At 42.1% G+C, this 15,952-nt stretch overlaps 1 protein-coding gene across 1 annotated transcript in view; it reads right to left on the bottom strand.

Moving 5' to 3' along the window:
- Nucleotides 1-229: 229 nt before the first annotated feature.
- Nucleotides 230-15,952, bottom strand: part of LOC124711143 (apoptosis regulatory protein Siva-like) — a 38,396-nt gene continuing 22,673 nt past the window's right edge. Inside the window, exons 3-4 of the mRNA XM_047241038.1 lie at nt 8,517-8,668; nt 230-593 (exon numbers count right to left, since the gene is read on the bottom strand). Coding sequence (XP_047096994.1) covers nt 548-593; nt 8,517-8,668 — 198 coding nt within the window. The 3' untranslated portion in view covers nt 230-547. The remainder of the gene's footprint in view (nt 594-8,516; nt 8,669-15,952) is intronic.

Below are 15,952 nucleotides of genomic sequence, written 5' to 3'. Positions count from 1 at the left end.
CCTACATCACCATGTATTTGGTTTAAAAAAGTCAATCCCACTGCTGGGGACATCTCCTTGTCAGTCCAGCATCTTATGCTATGCTCAGTGAATGCATTAACACTGACACTGGACAGACAGACTCCTACTGGTACTCAAGAGGCTGGCCTAATCTGCAATCATTTTTAAAAATATACAAGCACTGCAATTAGCAGGTTGGGTGAAGAAATAAGATAATAGTACCTAGAAATTCATATAGAAACTTTATTTTAACTTTTACACTGTGATATTTCTCACTGATGGCAATTAAAAGTATTAAAATTTATTTTAAAAAATACACAAGACACCTACAAAATTATCCTTACTGAATTCTGATTTAAATACAATGATATTATTTGATAACAGGTACTGTTGGTCAACACTTATAATACTGTACAATAAAAATGAAATTATTACAGACAATTAACAGATAGTCCAACACAAAAGTTCATGACAAACACCTCAAATTGCTGTCTAAAGTGGCAGTGTTGGTCTCAATATTCCCTGTACATCCTTATAGCGCTCACTGTCAGGCACAACCAATGCAAATGCAGCTCTCTTCGGTGCTGCTGAAACTAAAATTTTTATCAATACTTTAATAAACTGTAACAAATACTGTTGCAAAACAAGAAGGATGAAAGAGTAACAGCACACCTACATCACATGGTTCATCTGGCTCCAGATGATACATCCTGTAAAGGCCCTGATCTACATAAAGATCACCAATGACTTTAACAGCTGAATAAGATAATCTCAAAGGCAGCAAAGGAGAAAATCTTTTCTCCATGGTACCATTAGTATCAGCATAATGTGGAAGAGAGAGGCTGTCAACATGGATTGAGGCTGAATATTTACTGGCATGATCAGGACGATTAGAATGGCAATAAAACTGCGATGCAGAAGGCAACAGGATAACACCACATTATATCCTAAGTAAAGAGAACAATTTTTACAGTAGTGATCATGCAGCTCAAAAGCCAGGATCCAGCATGGGTACAAGTGTGGTGCTCCATGCTGAGATCCAATGAAAGCATCATTGTACAAAAACAGGGACAAAACCATGAACATGGAATATAAGGACATGCTAAAAGCAGAAAAATTACAAAAACACAAAAATTTATGAGCAATAACAGCACTGACATCTTGGAACTATGTGAAAGCAGATGAAAAGGGCAAGAACAGTGACTTAATGACACACACACACACACACACACACACACACACACACACACACATTGTGCTGGCTGGACACACAATGCCAGGATTGTATTTTGGTAGGTGGGAGAGAGGGGGTGGAGGATGGGTGTTGTATGTAGTGGGGTGTTAGGGAAAAGAGGAGCAGCAGACAGGAAGAAGAGTTGGGCTAGGTAGCGACTGGGAGCAAGGCAGCAGGTTTGCTGGCTAGAAATGCAGGAAGGAGAGGTGGCAGCTGCATGGGCTAGGCTGGGATACACGAATCCCACTGGTAGACAGTGGCGCACGATGTAGGTGACAGGCAGAATTGATGAGGAAGGGAGTGACAGGGCAGAGGAAGCGAAAACTGATAGGTAGAGATTACCCACAAGGGTAACAAAAGTGATGAATGTGTTGTGAGTATTGCTCAACACCCGGATAGTTCAGAAAAGCAGGGCCATCTGTTACTGAAGATGGCGCTGGTTGTACAGCAGCCACTAAACTCTCAACATATTGTACCACTAGGTGGCCAACTTTGTTTCTGGCCACAATTACGTGGTGGCCATTCCTTCCAGAGGACAACTGGTTGGTTGCATACCAAAATTAAGAGCAGTGCAGTGATTGCAACAGAGATTGTATATGGCAAGACTTCTGGGCTTTGATTGTCTGTCTGTCATTGTACCCGGAAAGGAGGGACATCATACCTAAGATCCTGCCCAATTCACCAGCAGTTCCAATCACTGGCTTATCTTTTTCTCCCAGAGACAGGGCCACCTGTGAAATCAGCCATATCATACACCAACTCTGCTGTAATCATTACGCAACTTTTTTCCAACAAGCTAGCTATCCCCCAGAATCAGTGGCCATCGCCAAATTGTGACCAAAAACAAAGTTGACCACCCAGTGGCACAACATGCTGATGGGCATAACATGTTCAATTGCAACATCTGCTTCACAACTAAGGTCTCTGAATCCTTCCCTCCACCACCAGCTTTTCTCAACTATGCAGATGGGAGTTGCCTCTACAACACATTCTTCACCCCACTGGTTCCAGAACCACATATCAGATGCCTCACCCATGCATTTGCAACCCCTTCTTCCCTTATTCCTAGCCACCAAATCTGCTGCCTCCCTCACAAGCTGCTAGCTACCCATACAAACCCCTCTCCCCTGCCTTCCCCTTCATCCCACCCTACACACCCCACATAGCACCCTAGTCCACCTGCCAAAATGCAATCCTCGCAATGTGTGTGTGTGTGTGTGTGTGTAGCTCGACAATGGATTTATTCCAAAACCTAGTGAGGTTTTTTCATCTTTTGTTTGTGTTATTCACAGCACAAAAGGCAAGACTGCCCCTCCCGACAAGCTCAATGTTATGCTTGTGGTCGTAAGGGACGCGTACAATCAATATTTTTGCAACAGAACAAACATAAGAATTTGACCCACTCAAAATTTAGTCACAAGGCCCATGTTATAAATGCAGTATATTCAAAGTCTGCAATAGGCATTAGCAAAACTAGCAAGCATGCAGTTTCTTCAGTGATACGCCAGTCAAACATACTTTTTGTTCATGTAGCTCTTTGTGGGAAATTTCAGTTGTACATGGGTGCCTGTGTCACATAGCTAAATCGTCACACATATGAACTGTTAGGCTCCCCACACCTGTCTAAAACTAGCACTCAACTGACGGCTAATAAAGGACAAGACATTCCCGTTCTCGGAAAGTGTACTTTGCCTGCCATGTATCACTCACATACATGAACAGTGCCCTTTACAGAGCTACAATCACGCGAGTGTGAGAACATATTTGGTCTTGATTCTTTTGATTTGTTTGCCTATAACATTCTGGACAATGTGTTGTCAGGGTCTGCATTCCATGCAAAATACAGTGTAGCTAGCTTTCTAAGAGAATTCCTGGAACTCTTTTTTTGAAGGTTTAGACAAGGCTAACAATTTTGTTGTACATAGTACATAGAACTGTTCCCACTGCATTACAGGACACAGTCGTGGCTGAACTTAAAGAATTGCAAGATAGTCGAGCTATTGTGCCCATACAAGCTAGTCAATGGGCAACTCCACTGGTTTTGCTCCCCAAATCTTCAAGTCACATTTGCCTCTGTTGACTTTAAGTCTACAGCCAACCCACAAACTGTAATTGATACTTATCCATTGTCACGCCCAGAGGATCTCATGGACACATCAGTTGCTGGACAATACTTCTCAAAAATTGATTTGCATGATGCATATCTTAAAACACCTGATGATGAAGAATCTCAAAAAGTGTGTGTAGTAAATACTCAGTTGGGCTTGTTTAAACATTTGCATTTGCCTTTTGGCAGCACTTCAGCACCTACCATTTTCCCAGTATTTGGTACAGCTGGCTGCACAAGTGCCAAACTGTTCAAACTACTTGGATGACGTTGTCATAGCAGGTTGTACACATGAAGAGCATATTGCAAATTTGCATACTTTGTTTTGTGTGTTATCCGAAGCAGGACTAAAGTGTAGACTGGACAAGTGTGATTTTGTTAAACCCGAGTTTCAGTATTTTGGTCATGTCATAAACAGGCAAGGTGTACATTCTCTTCAGTCACATTTGTTAGCCATAAGAGATTTGCCAGTTCCTCGCAATGTCACAGAATTGCAGTCAGTTTCAGGGAAAATGAATTATTATATTCAGTTCATACCAAATGCTGCACAAATCGCAGCTTCTTTGCATCACTTGCATCGCAAGAATGTCCGCTTTGTTTGGACATATGAGTGCCAAGTAGCTTTTCAAAAACTTAAAGATGCATTGCTCAGTGATCGATGCTTAGTTCACTTTAATCCTGAAAAACCAGTTTTATTGCAAGCTGACGTTTCCTCTTACGGAATTGGTGATAAAGACAGACCTATTGCTTTCACATCAAAAGTGCTGTCCAAAGTTCATTGTAACTATTCACAAATTGAGAAAGAGGCTTTGGCTATTGTGTATGGAGTCACCAAATTCCACCACTATCTATATGGTAGGAAATACTACTTTGTGATGGATCACAAGCCTCTGCAGTCCTTGTTTCATCTGACAAAACCAGTTCCTGTACAAACAGCCCAAAAATTGCAAAGATAGGCTTTGTTGTTGTCTCAATACCAGTATGCGATTGTGTACCGTCCAACTGCTCAACATGGTAATACAGACGCACTTTCCCATCTTCCGATTGGCCATAATACACACTTTTAACACTTCTGCTGCATCTTGTTGCCACATCGATGCTTAGGATTCTGAATCACTTCAATCTTTTCTGCTGAACTAAAGGAAAATTGCACGGGCCACAGAAGTTGATTCAGATTTTAACATTTTTCTAACATACATTCGTTGCATAGCATAGCCTAAAGAATTCTGTATGTGCACCGATACTTTGCCTTGCTGTACAGAAAAAGAGTGATTTTTGTTCAAAATGACAGTGGACAGTCATGTTTGTTGATCCCTAAAGCTTCGCAAAAAGAAGTGTTGCAGTTACTTCACCAAGGACACTGCAGGGGGGGGTGGGGGTGGGGGGGGGGATTGTTCTTACGAAACAGTGTACTTGGCGGGGTACGGACACCCAAATAGAACGGATGACGTCACAGTGTCACGCATGTGTGGAAAATCAGCCTGCTCCACCACAAAAATTATCTGTTTGGCCTAAGCCACAGTCACCATGGCAATGTCTGTGCAGAGACTTTGCAGGACCTTTTTGGAACACCTGATTGATTGTGGTTGACTCATATAGCAAGTTTCCTTTTGTTGTGCTAATGAACTCGACAATGTCACGAAGCACAATTCAGGTGTTGTCCTCTATTTTTTGCCTCGAAGGTTTACCTGAAGTCATAGTGTCAGATAACATCCCTCAGTTCACATCAAATGAATTTGAAACATTATGTGAACGCAGTGGCATACAGCATCTAACTAGCGCACCGTTCCATCCGCAGCCGAACGTAAAGCGGAACATTTTGTCAGAACCTTCAAGCAACACATGGCCAAACTTCGCTCTGCAAACACCGGGATCAAGCATTGCAACTATTTCTCACCTCCATGAGATGGACCATCGCCGGCGGAATTGCTTCACAGCGACCACCATAGGGCACTGCTCCACCCTCCTCGGCATCCAGCACTGGCGTAAGGCCGCAAGTATTGCTTCTTGCCACCTGATATTGTCTTTTACAGAATTTTTAGTGGCAGAAGATGGTGTGCGGGGACGAGATCGTCTGTCGACTTGGCAGTGCATGTATATTATTTCAGGTCCAGATGGCATGCAGCACCACCATCAAAATCAACTTCACCTCTGTCATGAGCACGATGATCTTTCAGTGTCTCTTCCCCCAGATTCACAGATCCAGAGGACAACGCAGCCACAGCAGCCGGCAGAGGGTGTCGTCAAGACACCGTGGGACGACCCCATGGGGATGGAGCCTTCGCCTCCTCTTGTCCTACCGATGCAGCTGGACCCGCAAACACCACAGCAGTCGCCACCTTCATCTATTTCATGGCATCAGGATGTGGACGCGTACCCTTCTGGTCGTTTCCTGGGGCATATTTGCGCCAGAGCAAAGGCTGTAAGGTGGGGTACAACCGGAAGCTTGACGTCCCCTGCTGCCACAGCTTCCAATCCAGCAATGCACCCACACTCCTGCCGCCCCCAGTGCAGTCGCACTCCCTGCATGACGACGGTCCGTCGCTTTTGAGGGGTAGGGGGGAATGTTTCAACGTAATGACAAGTGCCGGCACAAAGATGAAGAACGCATGGGCAGAGAAGGCTGAGAGACGATGTCAGCCAATAGTACACTGACTAGCACCACACTACGACAGGAGGAGCTTCTGCCCAAAGACAATATAAGTGCCGCTCCTGCCAGCCTCGGCCAGACAGTAGGAGATGGGCAGTAGCAGATCTGGACTAGAAACCACGCGCTGAAGAGAGGCCCTAGAAAAGCTGTTATTAGTGATCCATGTCCATTGTATGGACATTGTATATAGCGAAGGACATTGATTATTTGCTTGTTGCCACTTGCTTGTGACCCAAAGTTAAGTATTGTCAATCTACTTTATTGTAATAAAACCATTACTGAGATCTGCTTGAATTATTGTACAGCTATCCACGAAAGAAGCATCCTTCAGGCACCCTATAAGAGACGAATGGGCAGGACATGACAGATTCCCCGTTCATCTCTGTTCCCCTTGTATACTTTTCTTACCATTCATGTACATGCAACACTACCAGGCAGCATTCAGTCTCATCATGTTGTTTGTTGTTATGATCTTCAGTCCAAAAACTGATTTGAAGCAGCTCTCCATGCTAGTCTATCTTCTGCAAACTTCTTCATCTCTGCATAAGTACCACAACCCACATTAATTTGAAGCTGCTTGCAATACTCAACCTCTGGTATATCTCTACAATTTTTACCCTCCTTCCATTAGCAAATTGACAACTTCAGGATGTGTTGTATAAAATGATACCTTCTTTTAATAAAATTGTACCACAAATCCCTTTTATCCCCAATTCAATTCATTTGACAAATCCCCTTTTTCAGAAAAGCTTTTCTTTTTATTGGCACGGTACATTTTGTATCATCCCTACTCTGACCATCATCTGTTATTTTCCTGCCCAAATGGCACAACTTGTCTACTACTTTTAGTGTTCCTTCCTATAATCTAATCCCACCTGTATCAGCTGATTTAATTCAGCTACATTCTATTAACCATGTTTTACTTTTGTTGATGTTCAATTTATAATATCTTTCCATGACACTACCTATCTAAGTCAACTGCTCTTCCAAATGCTTTGCTGTTTATGATAGAATTTTTATTTCTCCCCCTGAACTTTAATTTTCTTGCCAAATTTGTCCTCTGTTTCCTTCACAACTTGCTCAATATCCACATAAAATAACATTGGGGATAGGCTACAATCCCGCCTCACTCAGCATACAATCTTTCAATTTTTCTGAATAATTTCTTTTACCTCATTATACAGTCTTTCAATTTCTTCATCATCTGCAGTGCTAGTTGGCATGTAAAATGATACTACTGTGGCCGATATTGGCTTTGTGTTTGTCTTGTACTGTAATGCTTTCACTAAGGTGTTCACAGTAATTTATCCATGTTCACATTTTCTTATTCATTATTAGGCCCTATTTGGTTTCATTTTAACGACCCTGTACTGACCTGACCAGAAAAAAGTTGAAAACTATTTCTATATTGTAAAACTATAGTTGGGGGTCAGGAACAATTGTGGTTGAGTTTAGACTTGTATTGGGGTTGAGTTTAGACTTGTCCCGTGCACCTATGTGACACATTCTCTGACCACCCACGAAGGTTCAGAAATGCTCTGAGCACTTTGCTGTGAATGTTGCGGCCAATGTGAGCATTAAACATGATCTTAGTCAATTATTTAGTGAAATTTTATTCCATTTCTTGCGAGCTGTCATCGCTGATGGTGGATAGTGACAAATTCTACATAAGCAAGTGAGATACATAATATGCAGGATATACGCTTTCTTCAAGCGCAAAGCACCTTTACGTGCATACCACAAGTGTCGCTTGGACCTGGCAACATATTCAAAAATTGAGAAATGAATGGAGAAGAATGAGTAGCCATCTGTCTGGGAGCTATGTGTGGATGACACAGTCTGTAATGCTCTGTTCGAAAAGGCAGGCACAGAGTTCAGCTTATTATCTATATTTCTCACATCCATGTCATTAACCCATTGACTGAAACAAGCTAAATTTTTAAATAGTGACATTTATAACAACGCTGCATGAGGGTGCTTCAGTGGCAAGTAAGACTGACTGTGGTGAGTATTTACAGCTGAAAGTTTGTGTCAGACAAACTACTGATCTCTAAAATAATTATGAATGTTGAGTAATAAATGTTACCTATTAGTTATTAAAAGTTATTTCAGAGCAAACACCAACAATACAGGGATTTCCTTAATATACTCAGGAAGTGAGAAATGATTGAACATCCAACTGACAACAAAGCTATTAGAAATGGAGGGCAAACTTGGTTTGTACAGGAATGGTAAAGGAAGTTAACTGTGTCCTCATAAATGAACCATACTGGCATCTATCTTAGGTAACTTAGGGAAACCACCGAACACAAAAACCACGACGGTTGGACAGGATAATGATGAAACACTGCTAAGTTCATTAAATTACCAAATAAGGAGGTTTCTGGCTACTATAAATATATACAAACATCCACACACCAATGAGTGACATGTGTTATGTCCCTTGTCTAAACCTTACATTACATTGCTATTTAGTTCAAGTTTTGATGAGAATTTCAGTGAATACTATGTGAAAATTTACTCACTCTGGTAATGAGCAACAGCGGCAATACACTTCACAGCACTTCATGCAACTGCTACCACATAAACCACAGACCATCTTGTCACAGAATGAACATTTATCAGGACTATTATCCACAGGTTGTCTGCATGACTGGCAAGTGTTTATGACAACAGGCTGAAAACAAAAGAAGAAAAAACGTTTCATAAATGAGTGAAACCTTATAAAATCAAGTGCAAAAGCCTCAGAACAACAAATATAGATGAGTACTTTGCCAGTCTTGAGTTAATCGAGCCTATCAACACCAAATATCATCTCTGATTTGCGACATCATGGTGATGTGGCAAGTGACATCATGTTTGTGCTAATAGTGATATAACAGAAAACCAACAATATTTATTTTGCTTCTATATCATTTTTTGGAACTGAGGTTGTGGTTGTGACATTCGCCTGCTTTATTTCTTCGTTGACAGTCCTTGGTGTTGACGTACTGCATTGTTATACTAGCTGAAAAATGGGGGGCTGGAAGTTCAAAACTGATGTAGCCAACAGTTTCACAATTGCCTTTCAGAGTTCTTTACTTTCACTGTTCACAACCCCCCCCCCCCCAATATTACACAGTTATATGGCCAGTTCACTATTGGTAAACGTTGACAAGCCTCATTAATAGGTTGCAGGCAAACATCAGCATACTGCTACAAGAGTTTTTGCAGTTGAACATCTATGGGCAGTAAAAAACCTACTTCATTGCCATTGTTTTAATATACGGCTTATTAGTGTTACACTTATTCCACTGTTAAGCTGATGCATTGTTGTTAATTTAAACAATACATAACTCCCATCTGATAATCGACCATGGACTGGCTGTCTCGGGATCAAAAATCAGTCCTTTATATATCCTCACAAAAATAGGCACCTGAAATTATATGTTGTTCGATGTTTAAGTTACAGAAATTACAATTAAAACACAATTCATTCAATTAACTAAATACATCAAAAAAATCCTTTTTTTTTAACATTTTCTTCTACCACAAAGGTTAGGCCGAATTATTTGTTTAAATAATGAAATTAACAGATATAGTTATACAAACCATATTTTTGACAAATCTGGTAATTACTTGGAATTAAATTAAGGGCTGGGTTTGCTAATACGTTTTCGAATAGAGCCAAATAAATACTTTAAGAATCCTAGTAGTTCTTCATCCACAGGTTTATAATTAGTGCAGAATTTGTATTTGTTTATAAGTCAACAATAGAATCTATGTCACGAAACAATTACTGATTTCACCCTATAACAAAGGTGTTAGCTAGGAATGGACAAAATAAATTAGGAAATCACAAAATTACACCTGGTGCTATATTTCTGAAGACTAAGGACTAACCTTTCTCTTTTATGGTAATGCAGATTATACTCACACACGTTAATGGTAATTAGGCAAAAATGAAAAAAAAAAATATGAATTTAAGGAGGCAGAGGGCAAAACAAGAGAGGAAGTAAAGAGATCCCAGCTTGCTTCATCACACGGTGGCATACCAATCTGTATTGTAGCCCCCAAGGACTAAATTAGATTGGAAAGTGATAAACAGGCTGTGAGCTGGCAAAGCCAACTAATGTGAGGATATGAGAATAACTGTTATTCTTATTGGGGAACACACATTAAACACATATTGTATTTCAAAACTTGATTTTCGTACACCATTTTGATAATGTCATGGGATCAAAGGAGACTAGTTATAGCAGCAGGATGAATATTTCCTAACCTTTAGCACAGCATACTGTACAGATTACATGAATTATTTAACTCTACAGTTTTCAGAACAATGAATAAATCTGTGGCTCTTACAGTAAATTTTGGAGAATCTGAGATGCTGATACAAACCCCATCTGCATTTGGAGAAATACATTAGTATTCTACATATACCGGTTCCCAATGTTACTGAATGCATGCAGGACAAATATAAGTAACTCAAGAAATCATGTAAATCATTAGCATGTTGCCACGTTTCTCACTGCGAAAGTGTACTATAATTGTAAATTTAACTTGTTGCACATCGTTAACAAGAGGTCAGAAATATAATCAATGGAACACACAAATCACTAACTCCCATAGTAAACAGAACATACTACATCAATAAGTAAATAATAAATGAATGCATTGAGCAGTAATATTATGAACCAAATGCTGAGAACAGAGCTTGCATTTTAATGTGAGTGTTTTATGGAGTATTGTTTAGCAGTGTTCACCTTAAGGTGACAGGAGGAGAATGGAGGGGAGGGATTCTAAATTGTGTGTTGAGATTCAGTTTCTGGTAGCTAATGGGATTATAGCAGGATGTCTATTGTAGTGATGAATATAAGCTGACTTCTCATGTTCAAAGTCAACCAGAATCTTAGGCTCTACTACATATGTGAATGTCAAATGATAGAGCAAACTTGTTCCAGAGATATGCCCTTCCGTCTACAGCTAATAGGTTGGCTCTTAATTACAAAAAACTGCCCATCCAGATTCCCACCAATTGTGTTCTGATTGACAATCACTCTTTTAAAATGATGGCACAATTAGGGAAGCACAAGATATAGGCTAAGAAGGTCCTGTGGAGGGCATATCTACAACTTCTTGCAAGAGACAAATGAAGCTATCTTTAAACTGGTTTACCTTGACAATTTCATTCTTTGATTTCATGGGGCAATATTGTGGGGCAATTCAACCTGCAGACAGAACATTTTTAGGCCAAAAGGGAGTCTTTTGGATTTCACCTACTGTTAATTTACAAAGTTAATACAGATCTCTGTGAAACAATTGTCCTCCCCAACGCGAGTCCAGTGTGCTAACCATTGCACCATCTCACCTGGTCATTGGAAAAAGTGAAATATTTCATGTAAAAAAAAAAACTTAACATACTAGACACTAGAGTGTGATTAAACTGAATATTTGGAGAAAAATGCAACATACAAATACACACAGACACATAGTAAATAATTTTACACTGAGTTTTTGTTTCCTGCTTTCACCGCATCTTGGTACTTCTGTTATTGATGTATGCTGCATAACTCTGGATGCAAGTAAACAGAAAGTAATGGAAAATGAAACGATCAGATGTCAGCCTAACCTAGATCTCTGGTTACATTACAGATCAGTCTGACACCTCAACCAAGATTTCACATTCACATTTGTAGGCTTCACCAACTCTCAAACAAATCATCGCTTTCCAGCCTAACCTAGGCCTTGGACTATGACAAAGATTAGTGTGTCACCAAAATGTAAATTTCACCTATGGAAAAAAAGTAACATTTCATTACAGACAGTGCTAAAATGCTGTTTAAAAGAAACTTCTGTGTTCTTGGAGTCTTTCGAGGTAACATGTTTCAGTAAAATCTTCTCAATTTACAAGCCACATCAATTTGAATAAAACACTCATGCTTTCAGGACCCATCTCCATCAACATCAACTGCCAGTATTCTCCTTATATAAGATCTGCTCAAAAAACTCCAAAACTTTGTCCACAAAATTTTTCTTTGCTTACCTTTTACTTATTGTACATGGTCTCATTTGAAGTACTCTTCTTCACGACTGATACACCGCTCCCAATGCCGCTACCACTTCCAAAGCCATCTTGGTATGCCTATTGCTGGATCGTGCAAAGCACCTTCTGCAAATTTTCTTTTGTCTCGTCTATCTTTGCAAATCTTTGTTCTTTCAAGTGGGTTTTCACCTTTCAAAATAAAAAAAATATGCCGGGGGCCAGGTCTGGAGAGTGAGGAGGATTAGGCACCACAGTGATTTTGTTTTTTGGGCAATAGACATGCACCAACGGGGATGAATTTGCGAGTCCTTTATCGTGATGAAACAGTCAAGAATTGTCTCACCATATTTCAATCTAGATCCTTCTCACATTTTCTCACAGGCATTGCAACACATCAAGATAGTACTATCGATTAACAGTTTGTACCTGCGGCACGAATTCATGATGAACTAACCCTTCAATGTCAAACAAAACTATTAATATGGCTTTGACATTTGACCTGACCTGGCGAGCTTCTTTTGGTCTTGGAGAACCTTTTTTTAACCCAATGAGAATACTGAAACTTGGTCTCAACACCATAACAGTAGACTCACATCTTATCACCAGTTATGATTTTCTTAAAGAACATCCCATTCTCACCTGTGTGATGGAAAATATCTTCACAGATTGCAAGGCGAAGGTCTTCTAGTCTTGACTCACGAGCTGTGGGACAAACTTGTGGCAACATGATGCATTCCAAGATGCTGTGTCAGGACTTCATGACCTGATCCAACTGAAATGTTACATTCTTCTGCAACCTCTTGGACAGTCAGTCTTCCATTCAAACACAGAATTTCGTTGATGGGCTTGACATGTAGTAGTAGTAGAGGGGTTTGTGGGCGCACGACAGCAAGGTCTTCAGCGCCCGTGCAGTATCATAGTGAGACGGGTGTCAAGAAAAAAACCCTCAGAACATTGACATAAAACGGAACATAAAACACGGGGAACAATCATTGAAAAAATGTGCTCACCCACACCGAAGCATGGGATGAAGCAGGGCGTCAGCAGTAAAACATGGACAACACAGGAAGAAAATGGTAGAGGGAGCTAAAACAATGTAGCAGATGGAAGTGGCTGGCTGACCGCAAGGAAAAAAGGGAGGAGTCAGCCACTCTGCAACACACTAAAACCTCCAGCCTAAAAGTTTAGGCCAGAGTCCAGACACATCACAAAACTTAAAAACCCTAGACACACACGCCTCATCGTTAGCTAAAACACAAGGTAGATCCCCATCAACTTGTGCTTCTGCCCGTGCATCACGGTATAAAATGCAGTCTGTTAAAATGTGCCGGACAGAGATGTGCACACCACAAGCATCACAAAACGGTGGATCCTCCCGCCGTAATAAAAAGCTACGTGTGAGAGGACAGTGCCCGATCCGAAGACGTGTGAGGGCCACCTCTTCCCGCCTGAGCAACTGGCAGGAGGAACGCCATGGCCGAGTGGTTGACTTTACTGACCGCAGTTTATTGGCCGTCACCGCCAGCCATTCGTCCTCCCACAACTCCATGCACTTCCTGTGGAGTGCAGCGATGACTGACTGCAAGGGGATAGGACACTGGACCACATCCTGCTCTCTGCAGGCCTCCTTGGCAGCCCGATCAGCCTGTTCATTGCCCCATATGCCGACATGACCAGGCACCCAGCAGAAGGATACCTCTTTACCCCGCTGTTGGAGCAAGTACAGTTGGTCATGTATCAGCTGGACCATCTCCTCAGTCGGGTATAGATTCTGCAGTGATTGTAAGGCACTAAGAGAATTGGAGCAGAGAAGAAATCGATCGCCCCGAACACGATGCATCTGCTCCAGTGCCTTCAGGATCGCGTGGAGCTCCGCTGCGAAAACTGTATATTCAGCAGGGAGGCGAATCCGGGTAACATGATCAGGGAACACCACAGAACAGCCAAGGAAATTCTCCTGTTTGGAGCCATCAGTGTAAACGACAGTGAAACCGTGATGCACATCTAAAATGTTAAAAAACAGTGACTGGAATGTAAAATCTGGCGTGCCATCCTTCTTAAAACGAGTCAAATCTAAAATAAGTTTGGGACGCTGGAGGAGCCAAGGTGGAGATCTGCTCCAACCGCGACGTAAAACACGAAGACCAGCCACAGACATCGCAGCGAGGCAATCCTGTGCGCGAATCCCATAGGGCTGCATCGCACGTTGCCGGTTATGAAATAACCGTGCCAGAGGAGGCTGAGCAACGGTATGGTATGCAGGTGTGAAGGGTGTGGACAAAGTTTTATACGCCTGGCGTACCGTAAGTAGCCGTCGCCGCATAGGAAGTGGCGGTTCACCTGCCTCTGCACAGAGGCTTGGTATGGGGCTAGTTCGGAATGCCCCAGTGGCCAACCGAAGCCCTTCATGGTGGACAACGTCCAAAATCTTTAAGTACGAAGGCCTCGCAGACCCATACACCGTGCACCCATAATCGAGCCGAGATCGCACAAACGCCCTGTAAAACTGGAGCAGACAAGTCCTGTCAGCTCCCCATGTACTGTGGCTACGACATTTTACAATACTTAAAGCCTGAAGTGACCGCCGTTTCAGGTCTTTAAGATGAGGTAACCACGTGAGCCTAGAGTCAAAAATGAGCCCCAGAAATCTCACCGTGTCTTTAAAAGTAAGAATAGTGTCCCTCAAGCGCAACTCAGGAAAGGTTAAAATCGAACGAGAACGGTTAAAAAGAACTTCTCGGTGGAAAACTTAAATCCACTCTTCTGCGCCCAGTCATCCAAACGCCTAATCGTAAGTTGCAACTGACGAGTTGTCGTTGCAAGGCTTGAAGAAGAGCAGAACAAAGAGAAATCATCCATAAACAAAGAACACTGGACAGGACTTTTCACTATGGACGTAATGCTATTAATAGCGATGGCAAACAGAGTCACACTTAAAACGCTACCCTGAGGGACACCATTCTCCTGCTCAAAGCGATCAGACAGGACGTCACCAATTCGGTATCTAAAATATCGTGGCGAGAGGAAAGACTGAATAAAAAGAGGAAGACAACCACGAAAACCCCATTCGTGAAACTGCGCCAGGATGAGATGCCTCCAAGAGGTGTCGTAGGCCTTCTCGATGTCGAAAAATACACCTAGAAGGTGATGGCGGCGGAGGAAAGCTTGTTGTATAGCCGCCTTCAGGAGGGCAAGGTTATCGAAGGTGGAACGAAACCTCCTGAACCCACACTGAAAGCGACTAAGGAGTTGCTGGGATTCTAACATCCAGACAAGGCGGCGGTTGACCATCCGCTCCAAGGTCTTCCCTATGCAACTAGTGAGGGCAATACTACGGTAGCTACTTGGGCTCATGCGTTCTTTCCCAGGTTTTAAAAAAGGGATTAAAACTGCCTCACGCCATGCGTCAGGAAAGTTACCCAACGCCCAAATGTCATTAAAAAGTGCGAGGAGGAGTTCTCTGTTGCGCATTGTGAGGTGCCATAGCATACTGTAATGGATCCTGTCGTGACCAGGGGATGTGTCACGAGCCCCAGACAATGCAGAATCCAGCTCCCACATAGAGAATGGGCAGTTGTAAACTTCATGAGAGGTGGACTGGAAGTTCAGACTACATCTCTCAGCAACCGCTCTATGGTGCTGGAAACCTGGATCCTGACTGGTTGTTGCAGTAACTGTGGCAAAATACGCTGCCATAGTCTGGGCAATGTCTCGCGGATCCATGTGGAGAGTGCCGTTAGTCATTACAGCAGCTATGGGGCACCTCCCTCCTATGCCAGAAATTCTCCGGATGGTCTCCCACACAATGGAACTTTTGGTGGAACGATTAATGGTGTTCAGGAACATTTGCCACGACCTCTTCTTGCTCTCACGAATAATGCGGTGAAATCTTGCCCTCGCCACCCAAAAGGCTGCAAGATTCTCAGCAGTCGGCCG

Source organism: Schistocerca piceifrons, chromosome 8 (genome assembly GCF_021461385.2).
Source record: "Schistocerca piceifrons isolate TAMUIC-IGC-003096 chromosome 8, iqSchPice1.1, whole genome shotgun sequence".
In the NCBI taxonomy this organism is placed as follows: Eukaryota; Metazoa; Arthropoda; class Insecta; order Orthoptera; family Acrididae; genus Schistocerca; species Schistocerca piceifrons.
The sequence above is the reverse complement of the archived record's forward strand: the minus strand, read 5'-3'. Positions and strand labels throughout refer to the sequence as shown.